Below are 22,938 nucleotides of genomic sequence, written 5' to 3' on the forward strand. Positions count from 1 at the left end.
CTGAGAAATAACGACAAATAACGAGAATTAACCATACGTATTCATTAGTCTTTGTTCTTTACGCTGTTTAACCGTTAACGGTATAAAGAACGATAAATTACGCATGCGAATTATATGGGCTAAAATCGGAGCAACCGCTGTATGTAAAGATATGATGTTCGCTACCATAAAGAAAGATTGATTGCTATCTAGGTATTTTTGTACAAGCTGGTCTTATGACGGAAACAGCTTCCAAGTGAAAACACAGCAAAAAACAGGGTCTTTTGACTCCAACGAGTTACTTTCTAGAGGCTACAGCAACTTTAAGGAAAAAATAAGGAGGCTTTAAAATACCCATGTACCAAAAATAAAGCAAAATGTTCTTTCAGGCTATATTTTAGAAAGGCAGGGCAGCATCCGTTGGTGGTCAAAAAGGGCACTTTTTCTTGTGTTTTTTTCCGCTAAAAAGGCTGTTTTTAATGAAGTTTTAGTGATTCCAGGAGGGACAGCGTCTGATGACCGGACGCTAAAAGGGCCTTTCTGAGGTCCCTCAGCTAGAAAAACAAAACTTAAAATTGGAAAAGACTTTAAACTTCGAAACTTTGAACTTCGAAACTTTGCCAAGTTTTTAAAGGTCATTGCTTTTTTGATGGTGCAATATTTTGTCATCTTTGACCTTAGAGCGGAAAATAGGAAACTGAAATGAATTTGTGAGAAGTAAATGGATAGTTATACTATAATTAAGCTATTTCCACAATTAATGCGTTGCCTATGTAACTAATTATGTAACTTTGTAACCATGTAACTACTTTCGAAATCCTTCTTAATACAGGAATATGTTACACGAATTGAAAAATTCTTGTTTAGGCTAGCCCTTATAATCCTCCACTGCACGTTTTTTTTGTAAGAATATTCAAAAAATTTTTGAAGCCTTCGCATGTTCTTAACTTTTTGAGTTTTGAGCCTAAAAATGTTCTGTTATTTACCATTTAGTGAGTAATTTTGACCATACTCCTAAGAAAAAGGGTGTTTTTGAGTCCACAAAGCCTTTTAACTTGTTCTTTAACATTTTGGCCTTTGAAGCCTTAATGACTTTGAGCTTATCCCAATTAGGGCCGTAATTATAAGTGTTGATTTAACCGTGTTTAGTTTCAATTTTGTCAATAACTTATACTGAATCATTTATGTGACAAGGTAGTGTCCATTTGCTTGTGCACTACTAATTCTCCATTTTTAACCAAATGCTTCAGTTTTAACAAATTAAATACCATTGGAAAGATAATTCTAGAGAATTATAATTTTTAAGAAAAATAATTCAAAAAAAATTCAAAAAATAAAGATGAAAATATAAACTTCAGCATCAAACATCATCTTTTTAAAAGAAAAATAAACCAGCCGAGGCTGGAAGGTCAGCCAATAGAGCTTAGCTAGATAGCTTTAATAAGTGGGTTAACAGATGTAAGAGATGCACTGAAACAGAGTAGACTAAATATGTTGAATAATGTACAAAATGTGAAACATTTGATAAGTTGATTTAAAATTATGTAAAACAAGCCTGAGAGCTCCTCCAACCCCCCCCCCCCCCACGAGAAGCTCAAAGTATACTTCTCTTTAGCATTGTCCATATAGTACGTACGCAAAGATTTTCCAAATATTTGACACCCCTCCCCCCTTGTACGCAGAGAACAATAGAAATGACTTTGTTTAAACAATAGATGTACGCTTTTGCTGAACCCCCTCTCCCCCCTTCACTGTGTACGTATATACTATATGGATGGTCCCTCCAGTCTGGGTAAATAAATTTTGTAGTTTAGTAACCGTCAAGTTACACAACATGCACACAACCATCTTGAAGACTTTGCTGGTCGCAAATGATAATCGAAAGCAAAACTTGAAATTCATAACTATGCGGGGAAGCTCATTTTTCCCCCGTTTTGCTTTAAACTCGCTTTTGATTGGTCTATGAATTTGGGCGATTGATTTACCGCCTTGGCGGAATAAACAAACAACCATAATAAATAAATTCAACAGTTTAGCGGTATAGGAATTAATTTCAACTGGGAGTCCTCTCTTCTGTGCCAAGCACTGGCAGTGTTTTTTAAACTTTAAAACAATGTTAAATGAAGACCAGATTGATCTGTTTGTTATGGCTGTGCAAGTTGTGGCGAGAGTGTGCATGTTGTGTAACTTGACGGCAGCCCGCTTTCGGCAAGTCTGATAAGAGATATCTATAAACTGTTATCGCCATTCATTCCATTCCATCATTCAGTCAAAATGTGTGCCAAGGTTAAAAAAGGTTAGAAAAACACAATCTGCGTCCGGAACTGCGTGAAAAATAGTTTGATCAATTTCAACAAGAACTGTATATATTAATATTAATATAATTATAAATGATCAAATTCCAAAGACCATTTGTCATAATTTTGCAAGTCAAATAATAGGAGATGTGATGTCATCATTTGGTTCCCGTCATCTGATTTACGGTCAGCAGGTAGAGCTGGAGAGTCGGAAAGCTTTTCCGCTGCTTTGCTGGATTTCCACTGTCGACCTCTGCACGCTCTGTGTTTAAAAGTTTTCAAATCGAAGTAGAGAGCCGCATGCTAATGGAGAGTAAACCGAAAACACCAGTTTATCCACGGTTTCTCAATTTTAAAATTCGGATCAGTCCACACGAATTCCCTTTCAACAAGACGTATAACTGCTTCTTAACAGAAAAATATTTTCGACTGACCGGCCGAACGACTCCCACTTTTTAAAGTAGAAATGACGGGAACCAAACATTTTTTTGTGATTCGACTTTATCACAAACACGTCCAAGTCCAAAAAAGCACGATTGCATCCAGTCTTTATATCAAATTTATACAGTAGCTGTACTTTTGTAAACTTTATCAAATCCCAATAACATTATAACAACCATCAATCAATCCCCTAGAGGCAAACAAGAAAAATATGTTTTTATTGCAAAAACTATTAAAAAGCAGCAATAAAAAGTATATATCAGAAAATTCAACATAAACAAAAACTTGAGCAAACGGCTTTAAACCTTCAAAGGATGTAGAAAAAGAATCCCCTTGATGAAAATCATGTGTTTAATTTGCCGAGTTAAAAAATAAATGACAGAAATTGAAGCTTGCAACAGATTTACACTGGAAATACTTTGGTACTACACTGACTTATCACATCTGACTATCGCTTGAGCCGCCATCTTGAAACTACATTATGATCTGTAAAAACAACGCACGCTAAAAGTACCCAAAAAGTTAACCCGATCGGAAGAAAGTTTAGAAATCAAATAACAAATAAAAGTGAGATCGGAAAATCGGATTTTTTTTTTGTCGTCTTATGATGGAAGAACCGAATTTTACCTATTTGAATGCTCAGCTTAGGCTGACCAAAAATCAAGAAATTTTTAAGATGATCTGATCTCAAATCCATTGAATTTCGGACTAGAGAGAAACCTTCAACCTTTCTCAAGCTGTCTTAAGCAAGAAAAGTGAAGCCTTAAGTTTGCCCCACAGTTAGAAATTTTGCTTGTAAAACACGCGGGTCATGTGTTTTGGACGGGAAATAAGTGGCTTCATTTCCCATCCAAGAGTTACGGATCTAGCCCCTTTGGGACTTTGAAATCAATACTTCAATACCATGGTATCTTCAAACCCCTTATCTTTTGGCAAGGGATTATTGATTGATTGGGTAATTATAATTTTGTCTTTTTTATTTCAGATTTCTAACCGGCGATTATATACATTGAACGCCAATCACACACTATCTTTATTTTCATTGGTAAGTTGACTCCAACTGACTATCATTTTTATCTTAGAATAAATTTTGATACAGGGAGGGATATATGTACTAAGAGGGTTTTCGAAAAATGTTAGCATCCCAACACCCCATTTTAGAGAAGTGGTATTTTAGTACCCCTACTAAAAGTATTTTAGGTATTACACTACGTCAATACAACACAACACGACAACACAATATCTGAGATTTTAGCTTAAGCCCCTTTTGTTTTGAAGAGCAGCGAAAATTCTAAAAAGGTTTGAATTTGGCGTGGCAGCAATGTTTTTAAATTTTATATCCAGCGTCTCCAAAATTAGCTCTCGTGGAGATTAGCTCCCTTGTAAAGAAGTTTCCCTTCGTATTTTACTTTGTATGTCTCTTTGTCCGCCATTGCCATACCACCTCACCCCTGACGCCCTTTACGGCTCTCCTCACCCTTTCCAAATATGGCCGGATTAGAATCATTCGATGCCTTCAATTAATTTTCTATCTTTATTTATCGGCATCATGGTTACATAAATTTTCTTAGAGCCACTGACCTTTATATATCCCTGGACCAAGCTATATCCGCCATCTTTGATCGAAGTTTTTTTTGAATTGGTATCCGTAAAGAAGCCATTTCAGTGTTAAAAATTAAAGTCTAACGGCGCCACATCATCAAAAGTTTTTGAGGGAAAGTAGATCTAGCACTCTCGATGCATTTACACTGCTATTGAGTAGTGCCGCTATTAGGGTACCACTTTTCAAAAAACTCCGATCAAAGATTTTGCTTGGCCGGGATTGAGAAACTTGGTCCAGGGTTGGTCAGTGGTTAGGGCTAATTTTGTTAAAAAGTCATTTATATGCACCTTGACTTTTGGTATTTATTGTTGGTATTCAAATGAATGATTCTCATTTTGTCATTAATCTCTGTTATTTGGTATTTTATTTCATGGAAACAATGAGAGAATGATAGCGTACCGAGTGCATAGGATCATTTCAAAATCAAACATAATTTAAACCTCGAAAACCCACAAAACGAAAATAAAAAGACTGCTTACTTTTTACAACCTCTGCCAGGACTTTTTAGCTTAAGAAACATTTTAATTCAATTATTAAAAACCACTGACGTGTCTCGTGCTATGCCAGGTATGCAATTGAAAAAGTGAATTTATATAAAAAGATTCTCCTTCCGATACGCGAAACGGGACATGTTTTTGTAGCGAAAAATTGTCCTATGGGCAATCGTCCGGGAGCAACTGTTCTGTGGAGGGGGATCAGTTTTCTCGACGGATAATTGTACTGGGAGGGAATTGTCCGGGGAAACTGTCCGGGGTGGTTGTCCCAATGCTCACATATCATTCGTTTCAAATCTTCAGAATCCCGGACAATTCCCCGACCGACAATTCCCCGACGGATCATTCCCCGACCGGACAATTCCCCGACAGACAACTCCCCGACCGGACAATTCCCCGAACGGAAAACTCCCCGAACGGACAATTCCCCGACCGGACATTTCCCCGAACGGACGATTCCCCGAACGGACAATTCCCCGAACGGACAATTCCCCGACAGACTATTCCCCGAACGGACGACTCCCCGAACGGACAATTCCCCGATTAATGAAGAACTGACAGGAGAAATCTCACGTTTTTTAATTGAAAAGGCCAAAGAAATTAATGTGAATTGTTGGGGTTTCATTGCAGCGTTAAAATTTATACTTCTGTTTGTTTAATAGCCCAACCATAAACAATAAAGATAATCTTTTTCTTCCTCCCCACTCAAGGTTTATTTGTTTTTTTTACACAATGGACCTTTTCAAAAAATTGTGGCTTTTTACTTTGAATAATTGATCTCTTGACTTCTGGTTCTTTTTATTGACTTTCCAACCATTGTGGAAACGATGAGCAGGTTATCCTGGATTACTTTGAAACGAATTATATAGGAGAACAACGCCGTGGGAGACGACTTCGACCTAGGTTCGCCCATGCTATGTGGAACGTTCATGGCCGTGTGGAAAACAACCTTCCGCGAACGAATAACCATCTGGAGGGTTGGCATAATCGATTCAACGCATTTCTTTCAATACGTCATGCTGATATTTGGAAATTTATTCAAGCACTCAGCAAGATTCAGCTCTTCACGACCACACACGAGCTCAAGTGTTGATTGGCGCAAATCCACCCCGCCAACGCTTGGCATACAGACGTATAAATGAACGGTTACAAACTCTTGTTGAGAATTACAACAACAACGATAAGTTGAACTTTCTCCGTGGTATTGCTTATAACCTTGCTTTTTAAAGACGTGTATGTTTGTTTTATTCTTTTGTTTTTTAGTGATAACCGATAACTTTCACACAAATGTAAATAGTCTTTTGTTACATATTTTACGGGAAACAAAAAGTTTGTTAATTATTCATCTGCGTATTATTAAAAAAGAAAAGGAAAAAATTAACGTAAACATGTTTTTTTTCATCAAGTAAATATTTCCCTGCCGTTTTTGAATTAAAATTCTCTTTCCAGTATATTCGTGAAGCGACGCTCGCAAGTTCGTTACGGTGGCAATTTACACAAAAAAACTAATTACATTTTGAAAAAACATGAGATTTCTCCTGTCAGTTCTTCATTAATCGGGGAATTGTCCGTTCGGGGAATCGTCCGTTCGGGGAATAGTCTGTCGGGGAATCGTCCGTTCGGGGAAATGTCCGGTCGGGGAATTGTCCGTTCGGGGAGTTGTCCGCTCGGGGAATTGTCCGTTCGGGGAGTTGTCCGTTCGGGGAATTGTCCGCTCGGGGAGTTGTCTGTCGGGGAATTGTCCGGTCGGGGAATGATCCGTCGGGGAATTGTCGGTCGGGGAATTGTCTGGATACCAATCTTCAGACGCTAAATACCCCTTCCTGTCACTTATAAAACTCATTTGAATGATGACCGCTGTAGAGATCTTAGAGCTCGACCATGCTTACCTCACCTTCAGCGCAATATTTTTAAAATGAGCAAAAGATTTTATCGTAAGCTTGGAACTCCTACACAATTTACACTGAATGACCCTTGTTTCGTGGAACAAAATTTCGAGGGTCGAATGCCCTGGGGGCTAACAAACAAATTATGAATCGTTGATAGGACTTAAAACTCAGTGTGGACCTAGTTTTTGCCATGGACCTTAACCCGGAGATGCCATGATTGAAAAAAAATAAATTCACTTCACTTTTTAGCGTGGTGACTTATTTTCGAACGTGAACATCAATCCTAACTTCAAGATCAATTACACGCTCTCGTGTTTCGTAGACCTTTCACTCTACTTGGTTGATGACGTCACGCACGCTCGAGTATTTCGTTTGGGACTTGAAGTAAGTCTGTTCGTTTATGTTTTCTAGGCTTCTGCTCACCCTCTAGAAAAAAGAGCTTCTTTCCTAGCTTTTTTTCTATATAGGAAGTATATCTATAGAGCAGGTCTGCGATTCAGACCTGTTTTTTTAGAATGAAAGATGTGTAGTTTTTGGTTCTTAAAGTTTTAAGCCTTCCGTATGAACGGCAATCATCAGCCAAATATTTTTTGGTTTAAAATGATTTCTGTAATGCTCAAAGAAATATATTTAAAGGGCTCATATTGTTTTTCTGTTTGGGACTTATTATTCAATAATTTTCTAAATCGCTAAATAAAGGCTCGCCGAAGATTTCGTGAAAGAGAAGTCGGGATAGGGAAACTAAGGTGCTCACAGACATCGTTTAGTAAGTTCTCGCGACACACTTTGGTCCTGACGTGTAAACAACAGGAAGGGAATGAAAAAGGAGAAAATAATATTTCATCCTGCAAATGTAACCCTGTCCATCTGTCCTATGAGTCCCGGCGAGCCGTTTGAAATGAGAGGGGGGCATTTTAGGCTGCACGATGAAGAAAATTTTTCACTTTTTGCATGAAAACAGGTGACTTAAAAATGTGTCAACAAAAAAGTGAGAGGGCAATGGGAAATAGCGATTCAGACCTCAATTTGAATAACGTTAACCTGGCTATAAATGTATGGTATTGATGCAAACGAAACTATATTGACAAGATCAAATTACTTACGTTTTTGTGACGGCCTAGTTATTGTCAAAAAAAGAAGTAATATGGTCGAGAAACTACTTTCGTTCGAAACTATTATGGTTAAAGCTGACAATAATAGATGTGCATACAGCATTTTTTCAATTATCTAATAATTTAATAATGTGAACTGGTTAAGAAAGGATTTTTGTTTGCTTTCTAATAATAATAATGCACGTGATGCACGTGTAATAATGAAAGCTTTCATACCGGTATATCTGAGCGAAAGCAAAGAAGATATTAGATTCAATTTGTCGTCCAAATCCGAAATGGTATATCTACATGCTTAACCCCTTTTCCGATGCATATAATATTTCATGCTATATTGATGTTGGTACATACCTGCTGTAAATTTCACTCAAGGGAGCATAATAGCGAGAATTGTTGTATACAATTGTCTTTAATTTAATGGTTTTTGTCTTTAGGGTCCGAATCCACATATATCATAAGAACTGGTTTTTCCCGTGACCTTCACTATTACCTGAGGCGATTAGTTATTCAAGAGCTTGCTGCGGCGACGGTCAATTTGGGAGGTGGGTGGGGTATTCGAGCCATAACCCTCCGTCGGGAGGCAAGCGCGCTACCATATTTGGCCAGTACATTGAATTGGATAAGAGGCCAATGAACTAATTCGAAATACGTGCTTATTCAACATGTTGTTTTGAACAATCATATGATTATACAATAATCAGATAATAAACATCCTTCCATTTCCTGCCTGTACTTTCCTTTGTTAAATTAATTAGTCTTGACCATACGGCTCTTTTTGTCGTATCTTAATCTGATACGTTGCCACGTCTCTTAAGAGTTTCTTAAGAATAGTACAGTACTGCCATGCGAAGTACATTTTGAATGCGATTAGATAAGAGCTGAACATTTATATATTTAGCGTTCTTCTTTTTTAAAAACCTTACCCGACTCATCACTTGGCTTTATTCGCATTTCCACTTTACACCGTTTCTTTTAAGTGTTTCTTAGTAGTAGTACAGTACCTCGATGCAAAGTACTATTTGAAGTTCAACTCAAACAGAAAATTGAAATTTTTAGCTTTCTCCCTAACCCTACCCCTACTTATTGCTTGTCAAAGGCTTTTGTTCAAAAAATCATCTGGCAAACTGTCGGGTCATCTTGTCCATTGACCTATTGTCCATTACCTATTCGAAATTGAAAGGGAAAAATTCGAATTATAAAGAGGGTCAACTACATTAGACTTTTCCATAAATTACGTTACGAACATCACTTGCCTCGTATTCAAACAATTACCATGGTGATTATGTCCCTTAAGATATTACATGATTATTTTATGAATAAAAAGTAGTTTTGATAAAATCTGCTGGGAGTTAATCACCATGGCAGTAATCTCAAAACGTGGTAAGTGATGTTCGTGACGTAATTTATGAAAAGGTCTATTACATTTGATTCTTTTCAAGAACCAAGGGTTTTACTCGGATTCATTAAAATAACGTTATTCCAATTACTAATCAGATGAATAATTTCACCTGCATTACTTTAATCATTATAAGAACTTGATTTTTGTCATTCCTACTGACTTCTTGGAACTTTCTATTTCGCCGTGTCAATTCAAGACAGACTTAAGTCCATTTTTTTCAGCATGCACGCTTCCCAAAAACGGCCTTAACTCCACAAAATTCTAATGGGAAAGAGGTATATTTTGCAATTCAAAAAAAATAAGAATTTAGAATCTTCCATAATATATCAACCATAAACAGCCTTAAGTCCTAAATTTTAGTGCAAATTTTATTTTCTATGAAGCATTGACATGAAATGTGTAGCCTTAAGTCCAACACATCTCAACCTTTAAAATCAATTATCTCAAAATGGAAAAAATGGACTTAAGGCTGTCTTGAATTGACACGGCGATTTATTGATCTATAGCATGGTTTTGGAGAGCGTAAGAGGAAAAGTGTATGCTAATTTTTGTCACAATTATGACTTTTACACCAATTTTCAATCATTTTCCATTCGATTTAATTTTCACTCAAGAGGAAAATTGCAATTAGCTACTGACATCAGTTTTACTGGCATGAGAACCAAGAAGGAAAATGGTCAACCTCAAACTAAATACCAAGGTATATATCTAATCAATACAAGATTTTTTTATAAGGATCTTTCAATTTCAGCTCAGTTTCAAAAACGGATTTTTAAAATGATAGATCGAAGCCGAGAACGTGTTCGAAAAGCCGTAGAACGTATGGAATGTCAAAGAAAAGTCAAAACAAACCAAAAACCTTTTTGAAAAGCGTCACCTAACAACTGGCATTAAATACACTTAAATATTCGATAGTTCGCTTATTTTTTAGTTTAATATTTTGTTCAGCTTCTTGTTCTTACAGACATAATCCAATAAGAAATGTATAATGTTGTCCAAAATCCTTTTAGTTGATTTTTAGTTTGTTTTGGTCTTGACAGACGTTGTTTAGCTTTTTTGTAATATGCATCAAAAATTTTCCAACAATGTTTCTTCTTTTGCTTACACGTTTTTTTTTATAAAAACATCCAAAATTTCTGAAGCCTTCTGATGTTCTTAAGTTTTTGAGTTACAAGCCTAAAAATGTTCTTAACAAGCTCTTATTTTCACCATTTTATAAGTATTTTGTCCACTTTCCTAATTGAATGCTCTAGGGTCTACAGAATGTTCTTATGGTTCTTTTAAAACAATTTGGCCATCGAAGCCTTATGTTCTTATATAGTTCAAAAAAAAAAAAAACGATGTAATAACGTTCAACCTACTACTATCACGTTTTTCCCTACAATTCTTGTTTTGAAAACAGTTCTTGTTAATTTTAATTTAATTAATTTTCCTCAATTTTCATATGTCCAAAATGATGATATGCCATATGCATTTTATTTTTAATCAGTGAGGACAGATTGTTATCTGAAATTCTATACAGATTCTTATACAAATAAATTTTTCCGCATTCAGTCCAGATGCTTTCCAAATTATATCAATAGACTAGTATTTTACATAAGAATCACCAACCCATTTAAGAACAAGCCTAGGACCCGATTTCAGAAATTGGAATTGGAAAGGAATGCTGACCTTAAATAAGTGTTTTAAACTTTATTAGCAGCATTTAACCATAAAGGTCTCCAAAAATAAGAGTGATCAAAATCCAAAAGTGCAGGTCCTTTTGAAAAAAAGCATGTATCTGACCTCGTAACTTGAATCAACCATTTCTTTTTTTGCTGATCTCATGTTTCACTATAAATTTGATGTTTAAGTAGAATCATTTTACTGCGCCTAGTTACCTTTAAGTGTATCTAATGCCAGTTGTTAGGTGACGCTTTTCACGAAAAGTTTTTAGGGTTTGTTTTGATTTTTCTCAATGACATTCCAAGAAACATTCGAACATAAGTTCTACGGCTTTTCGAACACGTTCTCGGCTTCGATCTACCATTTTGAATTTTTAGCTTGTATTTACACCGTTTTCCTTCAATGTTTGCACTGTTTTTTGGACTTATTTGTACTGTTCTTGAGGAATAACACATTTATGCCATTTAAGCCAATGAGATTGCTCATATTTTGAGGCCCTTCCAAATTTCCATTGTATTTAATTTCGCAGATTTTCGCGGATGCCACCCAAATCGGCGAAATCCGCGAAATTTAATCCCCGCGAAAGTTTATCCCATTAAATTATAAAAAATAACTATTAGTTTTTGTTTTCGTTTGGAAAACCAAAATTAAAACCACTTGGCTTGATAAGAACTATGTGCTCAAAAATTTTCCTGTTTAAGCGGACCTTTTCCTTGGAAGAGTCAATATTATTTCCTGAGTCGTCTGAATTTGTCTCTTGCTTAAGAGCGTCTTGGACACATGAAGATACTATTTGTGGTGGATTTAGGTTTACAATTCGCCACTGGATGTATTTTGTAGCACAGTCTCACAACTATATTCTAACTTACACTAGGCTCAGCTTACACGACGTAAAGCTTTTCTTGCGTACAACTGAAAACTACCTTAGGCTACATGTCCATTTTTCAAAGTGACATGATTTTCTGGCCCGAAGTTTTGTTACATTTTCTTGAAGATGCACTTTATGGAGTAGTTGAGATAGAGTATGAGGGCGGGCGTTTAATTACTGGTCCCGCCCCGTTGGGAGGGAAAGTGAATTCGGTGCCTTGATATATTACTAAACAATTATTGCGAGCCAATCTGGTGCAAAAACGGTTTAGGTTATTGCTGGCACCTCTCCAATTCATTTATTGTCCACGTCAGTCAAACGGAGTTCATCTCAACTCCAAATATCTAGAATGTTTGTAGTTTTACAGCCAAGCTGCAATACAGTCAGTATGTATTAATGTTTTATGCGGTTTTCCATCCAAACAATCCTATTTCTCAGCTCCAAGTTAAAGTCACTGCGCCTACTAGCCAAGGTAGTTTCTTTAATTACATTTTTCCACATACATATTGATCAGCTTCAGTCGCGACAATTACAATCTTTTTCACTAAGGTTTTATAGCAGCTTGCTACACGTTTTTTGAAGAGCATAAGGCTTCGATTACCAAAATATTAAGAACATTTTAAGGTTTTGTGGCCTCTCAAACGCCCGAGAAAAGGGACAAAAATACTCAAAAAATGGCGAACATAAGAACATACTAGGAACAATTTTAGGTTCAAAACTTAAAAAGCTAAGAACATCCCAAGGCTTCAATATTTTTGATGTTCTTATAAAAAACGTGTATCACACGAAAAATGCCCGTTTTTTATACGAACAGTTTAATAAGAATACGATGCTCAATTTTAGCTAAACCTAAAACAAATTAAGAACACATTGCTAGTCTCAGAAAATGCTTCATTAAGCCTCTTTTAAGCTCGTAAACGAGTGAAGAAAGCGTATTTGGAGAATTATTAATTTAAACACATTTTTATTTAAGCCTCTTTAAGCCCTTAAAGTCGAGAAAGTATTTCTTAAGAACAAGAAGGCTAATGATTACGGCGAAATTGCCAATGCTAAGCAAATATAGATTATTTTTATGAGAAATGGAGAGAAATTCAAGAAGCAAATCTTTTGGTTCATTTTACAATAAAAAAGGGTACTGTTATCTATTCTATTTTATGCCCTTATAGATATCTTTATTTAATAACATATAATTATTTTTTTATACTGCCAAACCGCTGCTTTCGTTTGCCCTCAACCTCTTTGTATAAGAACAATTTTATAAGAACACACGATACCTGGTATTCAGCCTAAAGTACTCCAAACCATTCTGAGCTTCAGTTTTAAGAAATTGTAAAGAAAACAATTATTTCAACTAACTTTAAAGGCCATCAGCCTAGAAGAAAAATGGAGAATAGACGTGACCGAGCTAAATTATACTACTATCTTATAAAAAAACCTGTGTAATTTGTTTTGTTTATTCGCTGGGTATTTTGTTTGTTGACGTCACTTTGTTGATTTTACGTATACTTGCGTCTCCATGTTGTTGTTATCGTTGAAAATAATGGAATCCCCGTCACGACTTGTATGGACACTTGTGAATGTGGCTTTTCTATGACACTGGTTCGCTCAAAAATGTTGAACTTTACTTTTCCGCATGTGAGAGAAATAGTGGTGTGACACTATGTCAACATTTGGCACACCCCACCCTCCCTAAGAAAATTTTGCAGCGAACAGAGTGAATAAATTTGAAATCAAATATACGCTCCTTGTATTTAGTCCCTTCCATAGGTTGCGAATTTCTAGATTGTGAGGTATCCTTCGAGAGGATAACTAGACGATGATATCGTCCGTTAGATAGAGTAATAGTAAACGCAGGAAAAATATTAGACTATGTTATAGTCTAAGACGAATCACTATCAAAGAAAAAAGCCCAAAGCCGAAGAAAATTCACAAACGGGTTTTTTTGCCGAAAAGAGTTTACAGTCGGTAGAGTTGCTAGTCTTAGACTATACGATTTTGGCACAAAATACAAAAACTGCCCAAATCGTACGAATTCGAGTTTCCGTATGCGAGGCCAACTGTGTTCGGTATTCGAAAAAATCAAAACAAAAAAAAAAGGCGGGAGAAAGAAACTGAGATTCCAAGAAATGATATCTTTCTTTTTGAATGCCCTCTCCCTTTTATTCCTTTTATATTTTCTTGGAACTACAATTTCTTTTCTTAGAATAACAAATTTTTATGAGCAGTCATTTCTTTAATAAGTTTGTAATTTCTTTGCAACAAGGATATCTATCTAAACTTTCACCTTACAAATTTCTTAAAAAACATCAAATCATGTAAAGTTTAATTGTTTGTTGTTGTTTTTTTGCCTGAGGATTATATCCTTATATTTACCCCTTTTATATATTAAAGTCCATGTAAATAAAAAGCTATAGTATATTCTCCCCACCACCATTTTGCTCAAAGACAAAGGATATGTATACAAATCATTGACAGTTTTATAAATACTAGCAATTTCGAATTTGTGACTTTCCTGTTTTGTTTGATAAAAATTTTTACAGTAGTGGATGAAAAATCTTATGATAACTTTTGCAGGGAAAAAGTAAAAAAGTTCCAGCTTGTAAGCTTTGCAGTATGTTGATCTTGATTTGATTTGAGCTTGAATTTCTTTTTACCCAAAAAGAGACATTAAAAATGAGGATGAAATAGGAGAAAAGTTAAGAAATTCCCAGAAATTAGCTTAAAATGGAAAAATACCGATTAGTAAAAACCTTGAGGCAGATTTAAATGACATTAAATTTCTTATTTACAAAAACTGATAAATAGGTAATTCAATCATGATAAACAAATGATTCTAAACTGTCTTCCGACAATACTGTATTACAGTCTCGACTAATTCCAGAAGGCTGATGTAAATTTTTCCAAGTCATAATCTCAAATTATATGAGGACGTCAAGTGAAAAATTGCATATCATGATGACATATTTCAGTAATAGTCTCAATTTATACCAGGGCGTTGGTGAAATATTCCAAGTCATAATCCCAAATTAAACCAGGACGTCAAGTGAAATATTCCAAGTTATAATCTCAAATTGTACCAGGACGTCAAGTGAAATATTCCAAGTTATAATCTCAAATTGTACCAGGACGTCAAGTGAAATATTCCAAGTTATAATCCCAAATTAAACCACGACGTGAAGTGAAATATTCCAAGTTATAATCTCAAATTGTACCAGAACGTCAAGTGAAATATTCCAAGTTATAATCTCAAATTGTACCAGAACGTCAAGTGAAATAATTCCAACTTGTAATCCCAAATTAAACCACGACGTGAAGTGAAATATTGCAATTCATAATCTCAAATTATACCAGGATGCTGTGCCAAATATTTCATTTCTGTATTATGCTCTCTGCCATATTTTTTCCCATGCATCCTATTTCTGAATTTCTGATTCTTACCTAGAAAATTTAGAATAATAATCTGATAATTTTTACAGGTACGACTAGGTAACTGAACTTCTCGACAATTCAAATAAAAATGAGAAAATGTGAAAGCGTTCAAACAAAAAGTATGTTAAAAGCAGTCTTTTAAAGTCCACAATTGACAATAAGTACTTTGTTTGACATTTTTCAAAGTTGTCAAAGAACTGCTAACACCAGATGAAAATAACTTTTTAAGAGTGGAGATATGAGGGTATTCACATATCTAATGAAACGCTGCCTGTGATTCATAGGATTCATAAGAAATATACAAACTGACTTACCTTACTTAGTTTCTCTGTGTCTTTTTGCTGTATGTAGACTTGTTGAAAAATCATTTTAAAACAGCTTCTACAGAGGCATACTTGAGGAAAAAGTACTCCCTTAAACTAAGTTATCTTGTAGTCTCGATAAAACAAATGAACCAAGAAGAAAGAATCCATAATGAGCTGGATTTTCACAGAAAAACCATAGATCCATCTTGTCCTTGTGTCTCTTCCCAGTGACCTGCGTGTTTTGATCGTTTGAACCAAGCTCGGCCCATAAATTTAGCAAGTTTTCAGCACGGAGCGACTAACCAGTCTCACTGGTTAGTCCAAGCAAAACCGCAAATTTTTTTTTATGCCAAAGAGTTATCGTCCGTTTCTTCGAAACTCTCCCGCCGATTTTTTTTCCGTATACCGCCATAACGCCATACCGCCATTTTTCCCGCCTTTACTATCACTGTAACGGACGATAACATCGTCTAGAAAAATATATGCACAGTAGAGTCAGGGCGTCAAGGCAGTTTACGGCAAAATATAGTGGTGGTAGAGTTTGGAACGTCTAGAGGATCGTCTAGAGGATAACCCACTGAACGAGCTGTTTTGGTTATACAGTTGAGTCTCCATATTTCGAACACAAATTTGTACGAGTCAAGGAAATTTCGAGTTACGGAGTAAGGTTTATAAGGCATAAATGAACAGGCCCGTAGGAAGCAATTTATTATTGAGGGGGCATAAAAGTTGAAGTCGAACAAAAACGCCGTGAGCTGGCGAATTTTCTAGAGTTTTTAGATAAAAAGACCCTATTTTTGAACTATTTTCCAACAACAGATTGAAACAATTTCATAGCTAACTTTTTAACCATCAACAACAATGAAAATAATTATTTTTGAAAAATTATTGGGGGGGACTGCCCCTGGCGCCCCCTCCCCCGGTTGCTACGGGCCTGCTGAATGGAACATAAAACTTGTTCGAATTAAGGAGACATTCGACAAGTTATAGAGCTCCGAGTTAATGAGACTCCACTGTAGAGCTAGAATCTCCAGGTTACCTCCTACGATACATATAAGAAGATTATTAGGGGCCGTCCACATAGTACGTACGCACTAAGGGGGGAGGGGGAGTCTTCTCAAAAGCGCATGCTTGCGTACGGGAGGAGGGGAGGAGTCAAATTTTCTTCAACTGAGGGGGGGGTGTGGATGAAAAGTACGTACTTACCAGGGGGTATAGCCATTTGCGTACGCGTGCGTACAGGGGGAGGCGGTATCCGATTTTCGACATTTTAGTGCGTACGTACTATGTGGACGGCCCCTTATGAAAACTAAAATTGTTGACTCATCGCTCGTGCTTTTTAATTGACCTTGGAATCTGCATGTCTCTTCTGACAGAGAGCTTTATATACAAAAATGAGATAACCTCAAAATTTTTCTGATGACATTTTGATATATCAGTTACATCAAGTTTCGAAAACTTAATTCTGTCAGGACAAGAATTTTTGTTGTATTCCAAGTTTCGGTTTTGTGTTTTACTTTCGAATGGTGAGATGTTTTGCAAACTGATGGATTAATTGAATAATCTTAAATCCAAGATGTCACGGCCATAAATCCTAAGCCTTTCTTGACTTTCTTGATTTTGTTGATCTTTTAAGAATAATCTTTGGGAAAACGAGAAAATAACTTTGGAGGTGTAAACCCTCCCCTCCTCCGCAAAGAATCATTTTACTAAAAATGATAAAATTTATCCATGCAACTTCAATGCAGTTATGAAATAATCGGCAGCATTTCTTTGTATAATAAGGGGGAAAGGAAGTACCCCTCCCCTATGAATGACCTTTCCGAAATTCCAAAAATACCCCGGATAGTGTATAATGTTTTGGCCATACAATGGAACCTCTAATTAGCGGACACCATCGGGGAATCGGATTAGTGTCCGCCTTTTAGAGTGTCCGCTAATTGGAGGTTCTTCTGTAGATCGAAAGCCTTATTATATTCTTATATAGTTTGTTCTTATAAAAAAAATGTGTAAATGAAAGCAAAGTAAAAAAGCCAGTTATGAAAGTCACCAAATTTACTTGTAACGTCACTTTATGCCTGTGTAATGGGTTTTAATTATAGCTATTGTTTTGAAATCAATTGATTTAGAGTACGGTTTAGTGTTTCAAGTATTACAAAGGACAATTTTACAAGCTGCGTGTCATATTCGATTTTTAAACTGGCGCTTTTTTTATTTGAGGACTAAAAATTACTTTAACAACATATGTAAAAGTCTAAAAGTTTAAAACAATAAAGCTTCGACGGCCAAAATATTAAGAAATAAAGATCATTTTAAGGCTCCACAGACTCTACCAAAAAATCTGATTTAGATCTTTTCATACATTTGGCTATACGTATTATTTTTTTGACAAATAGCTACTAAATACCCGGGGGGGGGTACTTGTGCCGCTGGTCAGGGTACCTTTTTTCACCACCGCCAGTCCCATGTAGGATCACAAAAACACCAAAATAGAAAAATCCCCCTCCCTCGGGACTAAATATAAATATTTCCTTATGTCATTTGGTTTTAAATTTGTTCTTACAGCTTGTTAAGGAATCCACCTTACATGTTGGCCAAGATTCTGACTCTGGGAACTCACAGGCTCCTGGGCAACAATAACTACACAGTTGTCGAAAAAAACTTAAGACCCAAGACATGAAATATGGAAATATTTGTTGTCAAAATAAGCAAGGTTACTTTCAGACAGAAAAGATTTTGTCACATTAAACAGAAAACCAGACAATCTTCACAACATACAGGCTTTTGAACATAAGGATAATCTTTTTTGTATATGAGACTCAATTTTGGCAAAAACCTAAGAACTAAACAAAATTAACAACAATCTCAGCCCCGGTTTTCAGAAATGACTAAGAAATGCTGATCTTAAGCACTATTTTAGTCATAAAGTACACGCTTTTTTTTATAAGAATACACTTTATAAGAATATCCATGATGAAAATGGCCAAAAAAACTAAGAATATGCTAAGAATATCACCATCGTGGAATTTTGCTACTGAAGCTAAGAATGCCATTTTAGGAGCATTTTCAATTATAAATTGTCAATTACCCCCAAGTAAGGCTCAATCCTTGCAAAAGTAAATTTTATGCTTGAGACGTATGTATATTAAATCTAGTATGAATTAGGATCCTAAGAATGTGCTGTAAGAATATTTTAAGATGATTATCCCAAAAAAGTTAAGAATATCCCTGATGAAATGGATTTACACCATTCTTATAAAAAAAGCGTGTATAAAGCATACGTATTAAGAACATTATAACCCAAAAATCATGGTTATTGTTGATTGGATCTTATAAAAAGACAGTTTAACGAAGGAAATATAATCAGTCATTTCTAATCATGTCTTTACCGAAAATTTGTTCAAAAGACCAATTGAAAGTATTCTTTGAAATGATCCTGTAATTGGCTGTACAGGAAAAGAAATGATGGAATCAATTTTTTTTTTCGGCCAATTTCTCTTGAAAGGAGATTGAGGATGATTCAACACACTTTATATAAGAAGAAAGAGGCTCAAAACACCACAAAATAATATTATATAAGTTTATATATAACAAACTGATTCTGAAAATTTCAAATCCAATGGCGAATTCGATATTTGGAGTTGCTCTTCTACTGTCGAGTCTAGACTAACTTGATTTAGGCAAAGTAAAGAGGCCATTAGAGGTAAAAATCCAATATAACGCTCGAATTTTGCCCTAGGAATAAGAACAGGATGAGAACAATTTAAAGCTCAATGTCACAAAGAACAGCCGAACATCGACAATATATTTCTTGTTTCTATGAAATGATGATTGTAACAAATGAATTTTCGAATTTTTCAAGATAGTATAAATTTTTTATTCTTTCTTAGTAAGTAATTTGTACTTTTTAACTCTTTCAAAAAATATTACAAAAATTTAGGAATTGTTTTTTTTTCAAGGTTTAAAAAAAATAATATATACAAGCTAAAGGAGGTCTATTATAGAATTATTATGACAATAAATAAAAAAACAAGATTTCTTTTACGAAAAAAACAAACAACGAAACTGAATGTCAAGATACTGGGGTTGTGGAAACTCCCGAAAGTTTGTTCCGATAACATCCAGATACAACTGATTTCGATAGTATATTTGTTTCTCCCACAAAATTCTAACACGATAAGATGGTTTTGAGATCAAATCAAAAATTATGATAAATCACATAATCAATATGCTTTTTACCTTTTTAAAATAAACCACCCAGGGTCATGTCAACTTTTTTAAGAATCTTGTATTATCAAAACACAATTAACTTTGTTATTGTTTTTTTTCTGTGTTTATGTATGTGTGTCTTTTTCACAAAATTTTCCGGTTCTATCTAAAAAGAGGTATTATAGGTCATGTGTTGTTCAACAATCTTTATCTTTAATACTATTCAACCCTGTTCCACACAAACCTCAAGAAAAAGGGTATCATCAACTAAATAACCATCCTGTTCCAAGCAAGCCTGGTGAGCAAACATAGGACATCCAGAAGCCACGTTCATTTCTTTAGTTGGCTTTTGAAAGCTAGCTGAGCTCTTTTCTGGTGCCATTTTCTCTATCAAGTCTTTTGATCTGTTCAACTGATTTATCAATGTGAATTTAACAGAATGGTTAAACGGCCATACAAGTAAATTATCATATTCACTCTTCATGATTACTAGAAAGACTGAAAGGTGTGTTCCAAGTCCTGCACCATCTCCATTAGGGTACATTCTTAAACAGAATTTGTAGCCTTCTTGTGATTTCGTATAACTAGGCGCGCTATGTAAAGCGTTAATGCTCCCATTCAAAACTTGTCGTCTTCGCGATTTAAAATGTTCTATGCGCCATAGAATACGCCCGTTGTAATACGTATTGTCTTGAAGTTGTAGACGTAAATCGAGCTGGTCGATATATTTTCGATTTTCTTTGATTAGTGAGAAGAGGTTTCGTTTTGATACTGCTACAGTATTATTGGCTGATTCTGCGTTTTCTTGAGGCTGTGGTGACGTTGGTGGAGACATGCATTCGTCCTCGTCCGCCTCTTGTTTGCTTTCTGAAGGGGCGGGTGAAGGCGCCCGCGAGGGGTTACTAGGCGGACAAGATGCACCTTCTATTAAGGTGACTTTTGAAAATTGTTCTTTTAGTGATTTGAACTCTTCCATGACGTCACTTCGAAATTCTTCGAATCTTTTGTTTTGGTTTTCGACAGTTGCCTGGAGTTGTCGTATGGTTTCCATTAATGTAAGTTCGCGTTGGTCTTGTTCGGAAATTTGTTGTCTCATCTGTGCATTTTGTTTTTTCAACAGTTGTATGGTTTGTTGTGAAGGATTGCCGTGTTCTTTTCGTTGTTGGTGTTGTTGTTGATGCTGTTGTAGGTGATGGTGTTGTGAACTTGTCGTAGAATTTTGTTGAACGTTGTTGGAATTACTGCTACCTGAACGCATCATGATTTCAAACTATTTTTGCATATTTTTCTTGCTAGAATAAAAAAAAACGAAACATTATATACAATATAGAGGCTGAGGAGTCTTTTGTCGAAATGACACTACTTTGATTGATGTTCTACCCTGGCCTACATATTATTTATAAAACATAATATTTGATATTTGTTGACCTGGATTTGCTACTCTATCAATTTTTTTTTAATACGAAATAAAATCCGTTTACTTTAGATCAAAATAAAGTTTTTTATCAATGTCTTATTTCGTCAGGACATACGAAATGTTTGACAACATTCAAACAAATTTTTTATCTGACTAAAGTCTAAAGAAAAGAGAATGTTTTTTTGTAAAATCTCGCTTTCATATTACACGTATGCACACGTAAAACAGTTATCACCTCATCTTAAACCTTTAGATATGTGATACGTTTTAAATAAGTTTCAAATTTGTAAAATGTTCTATCCTATCTGTCGAGCTCTCTTGTTTTAACAACAACGACAACACAACTTCAAAAACACACAAATAATTTTTTCCTCTCCTCTCTAATATCTTTTCTCTTCTCTCCCTCTTACAGCCGTAACGTAGTTACGAGAATGTTCTTGTAAAATTGTCTCAACCCGTCATTTTATACTAAGAGAGTCAAGCTAATGTCTCTTTTCTTTCTCCTTCTTACTATTCAACATAATATCATAATTGTGTCACGACTATCTCTTTTTTTTTTTAATTTCTAATCGTCCATTGTTCAATGTTGTCAAAACGTCACTTGCCAATCTGTAACCAATAGTAACTTAAGGATCAAAGTTTGATTTTTTTTCCGCTCGTTAGATTTTCCCCTTTTTCTCCCTCTCTCTCTCTTCTACTACTTATCCTCTTATCAATCAAATAACGTCGTTGTTTTAATTATGTCCTGGTCAAGTCTGTTTCGACCGTATTATTTATAGTTTATAGGGTAGAAACGCCTTATATGATTTGAGGCATTTAAATAAAATAATGTCTTTTCGTTGTAACATGACATGATATAATGTCACGCTAGAAATGACCTTGACCAAAACACTTTGACGTCCTTTAGAACCCGACCCACCTAATTGTAAAACTAAGGATTTTACTTATCACATATGTGAGAACACAGTATGTAAAGAATAAAAGACTTCAGGCCAAATGTTTAACAACATTTTAAGAACATCCTAAGGGCTCTACGGACTAGAGAACATGAGAACATGAAATTATCCAACATCCGAAGTAGGAAGAAAGAAACTTTTCACCGCTACAAAAATCACCCACTTCGTTTTTTTTCTTCATTATCATAGCTTGTATGTAAAATTTAACATAATCATATAACCTTGCATGGTTGTTTGAAAAAATATCATAAGGTTTTGAATATTTCGGATTCTTAACATATTTGTCTATAAATTTTTGCATAAATTGTTCTCATTTTCAGCATTTTTTGAGTAGTTTGATGTGATTTTCTGAAGTTTTCCCAAGCCTCAAAATGAAAATGCTCTCAAAATGTTCTTAAAATTTTCAACCTTAGAGCTTTGTCCCTATATTCTTTGTTCTTATAAACCAAGACTTGTTACTCAAAAGAAAAGAATAGCACATAACTAAGACGAACTTGTGAAAGGTTTTGTTTTTAAATAAGAGTGATATCGTTTGCTTACTCATCAGTTTTCATTCACAAGCTTTTTCACATTGGATTGACACGGATGTGGAGCGAGATTGGTCAGAGAGAGGAAAAGAAAAACAGTTTTTGCTTATATCAGCATAGTATAACAATAGGCAGACACTGTCCTAATATGAAACGGGAACACTCTTATGTAAAAATAAAACCTTTAACCTTTTTTACCGAACGAACGCCTCAAAACCTTTAACTATGCTAGGCTCATCATTAATCGTCACGAACTACTTGGCCAGTTGGCACTCTCATTATTACTTTGAAAAACAAACATCATTTGAGATTTGAAGATATTGGCTAATGAAGAAATATTATCATACATAT

At 35.3% G+C, this 22,938-nt stretch overlaps 2 protein-coding genes across 2 annotated transcripts in view; one reads left to right on the forward strand and one right to left on the reverse strand.

The window, feature by feature from the left end:
• The window catches only part of LOC136803362 (uncharacterized), a 102,323-nt gene that overhangs the window by 35,166 nt on the left and 44,219 nt on the right, over window positions 1-22,938 (forward strand). The window contains exons 17-18 of the mRNA XM_067060087.1: window positions 3,703-3,762; window positions 6,953-7,087. Coding sequence (XP_066916188.1) covers window positions 3,703-3,762; window positions 6,953-7,087 — 195 coding nt within the window. The remainder of the gene's footprint in view (window positions 1-3,702; window positions 3,763-6,952; window positions 7,088-22,938) is intronic.
• Window positions 19,255-21,013, reverse strand: LOC136803361 (TNF receptor-associated factor 3-like). The gene has a single exon (XM_067060086.1). It carries the CDS (start codon window positions 20,946-20,948, stop codon window positions 19,911-19,913), a length of 1,038 nt encoding a protein of 345 aa, XP_066916187.1. The 5' UTR covers window positions 20,949-21,013; the 3' UTR covers window positions 19,255-19,910.

Source organism: Clytia hemisphaerica, unplaced genomic scaffold (assembly GCF_902728285.1).
Source record: "Clytia hemisphaerica strain Z4C2 unplaced genomic scaffold, Clytia hemisphaerica genome assembly, whole genome shotgun sequence".
Taxonomy (NCBI): domain Eukaryota; kingdom Metazoa; phylum Cnidaria; class Hydrozoa; order Leptothecata; family Clytiidae; genus Clytia; species Clytia hemisphaerica.

What these genes read in the sequence shown, in the direction of transcription:
- LOC136803361 (XM_067060086.1), bottom strand. Translation starts at nt 20,948, where the DNA reads ATGATGCGTTCAGGTAGCAGTAATTCCAACAACGTTCAACAAAATTCT.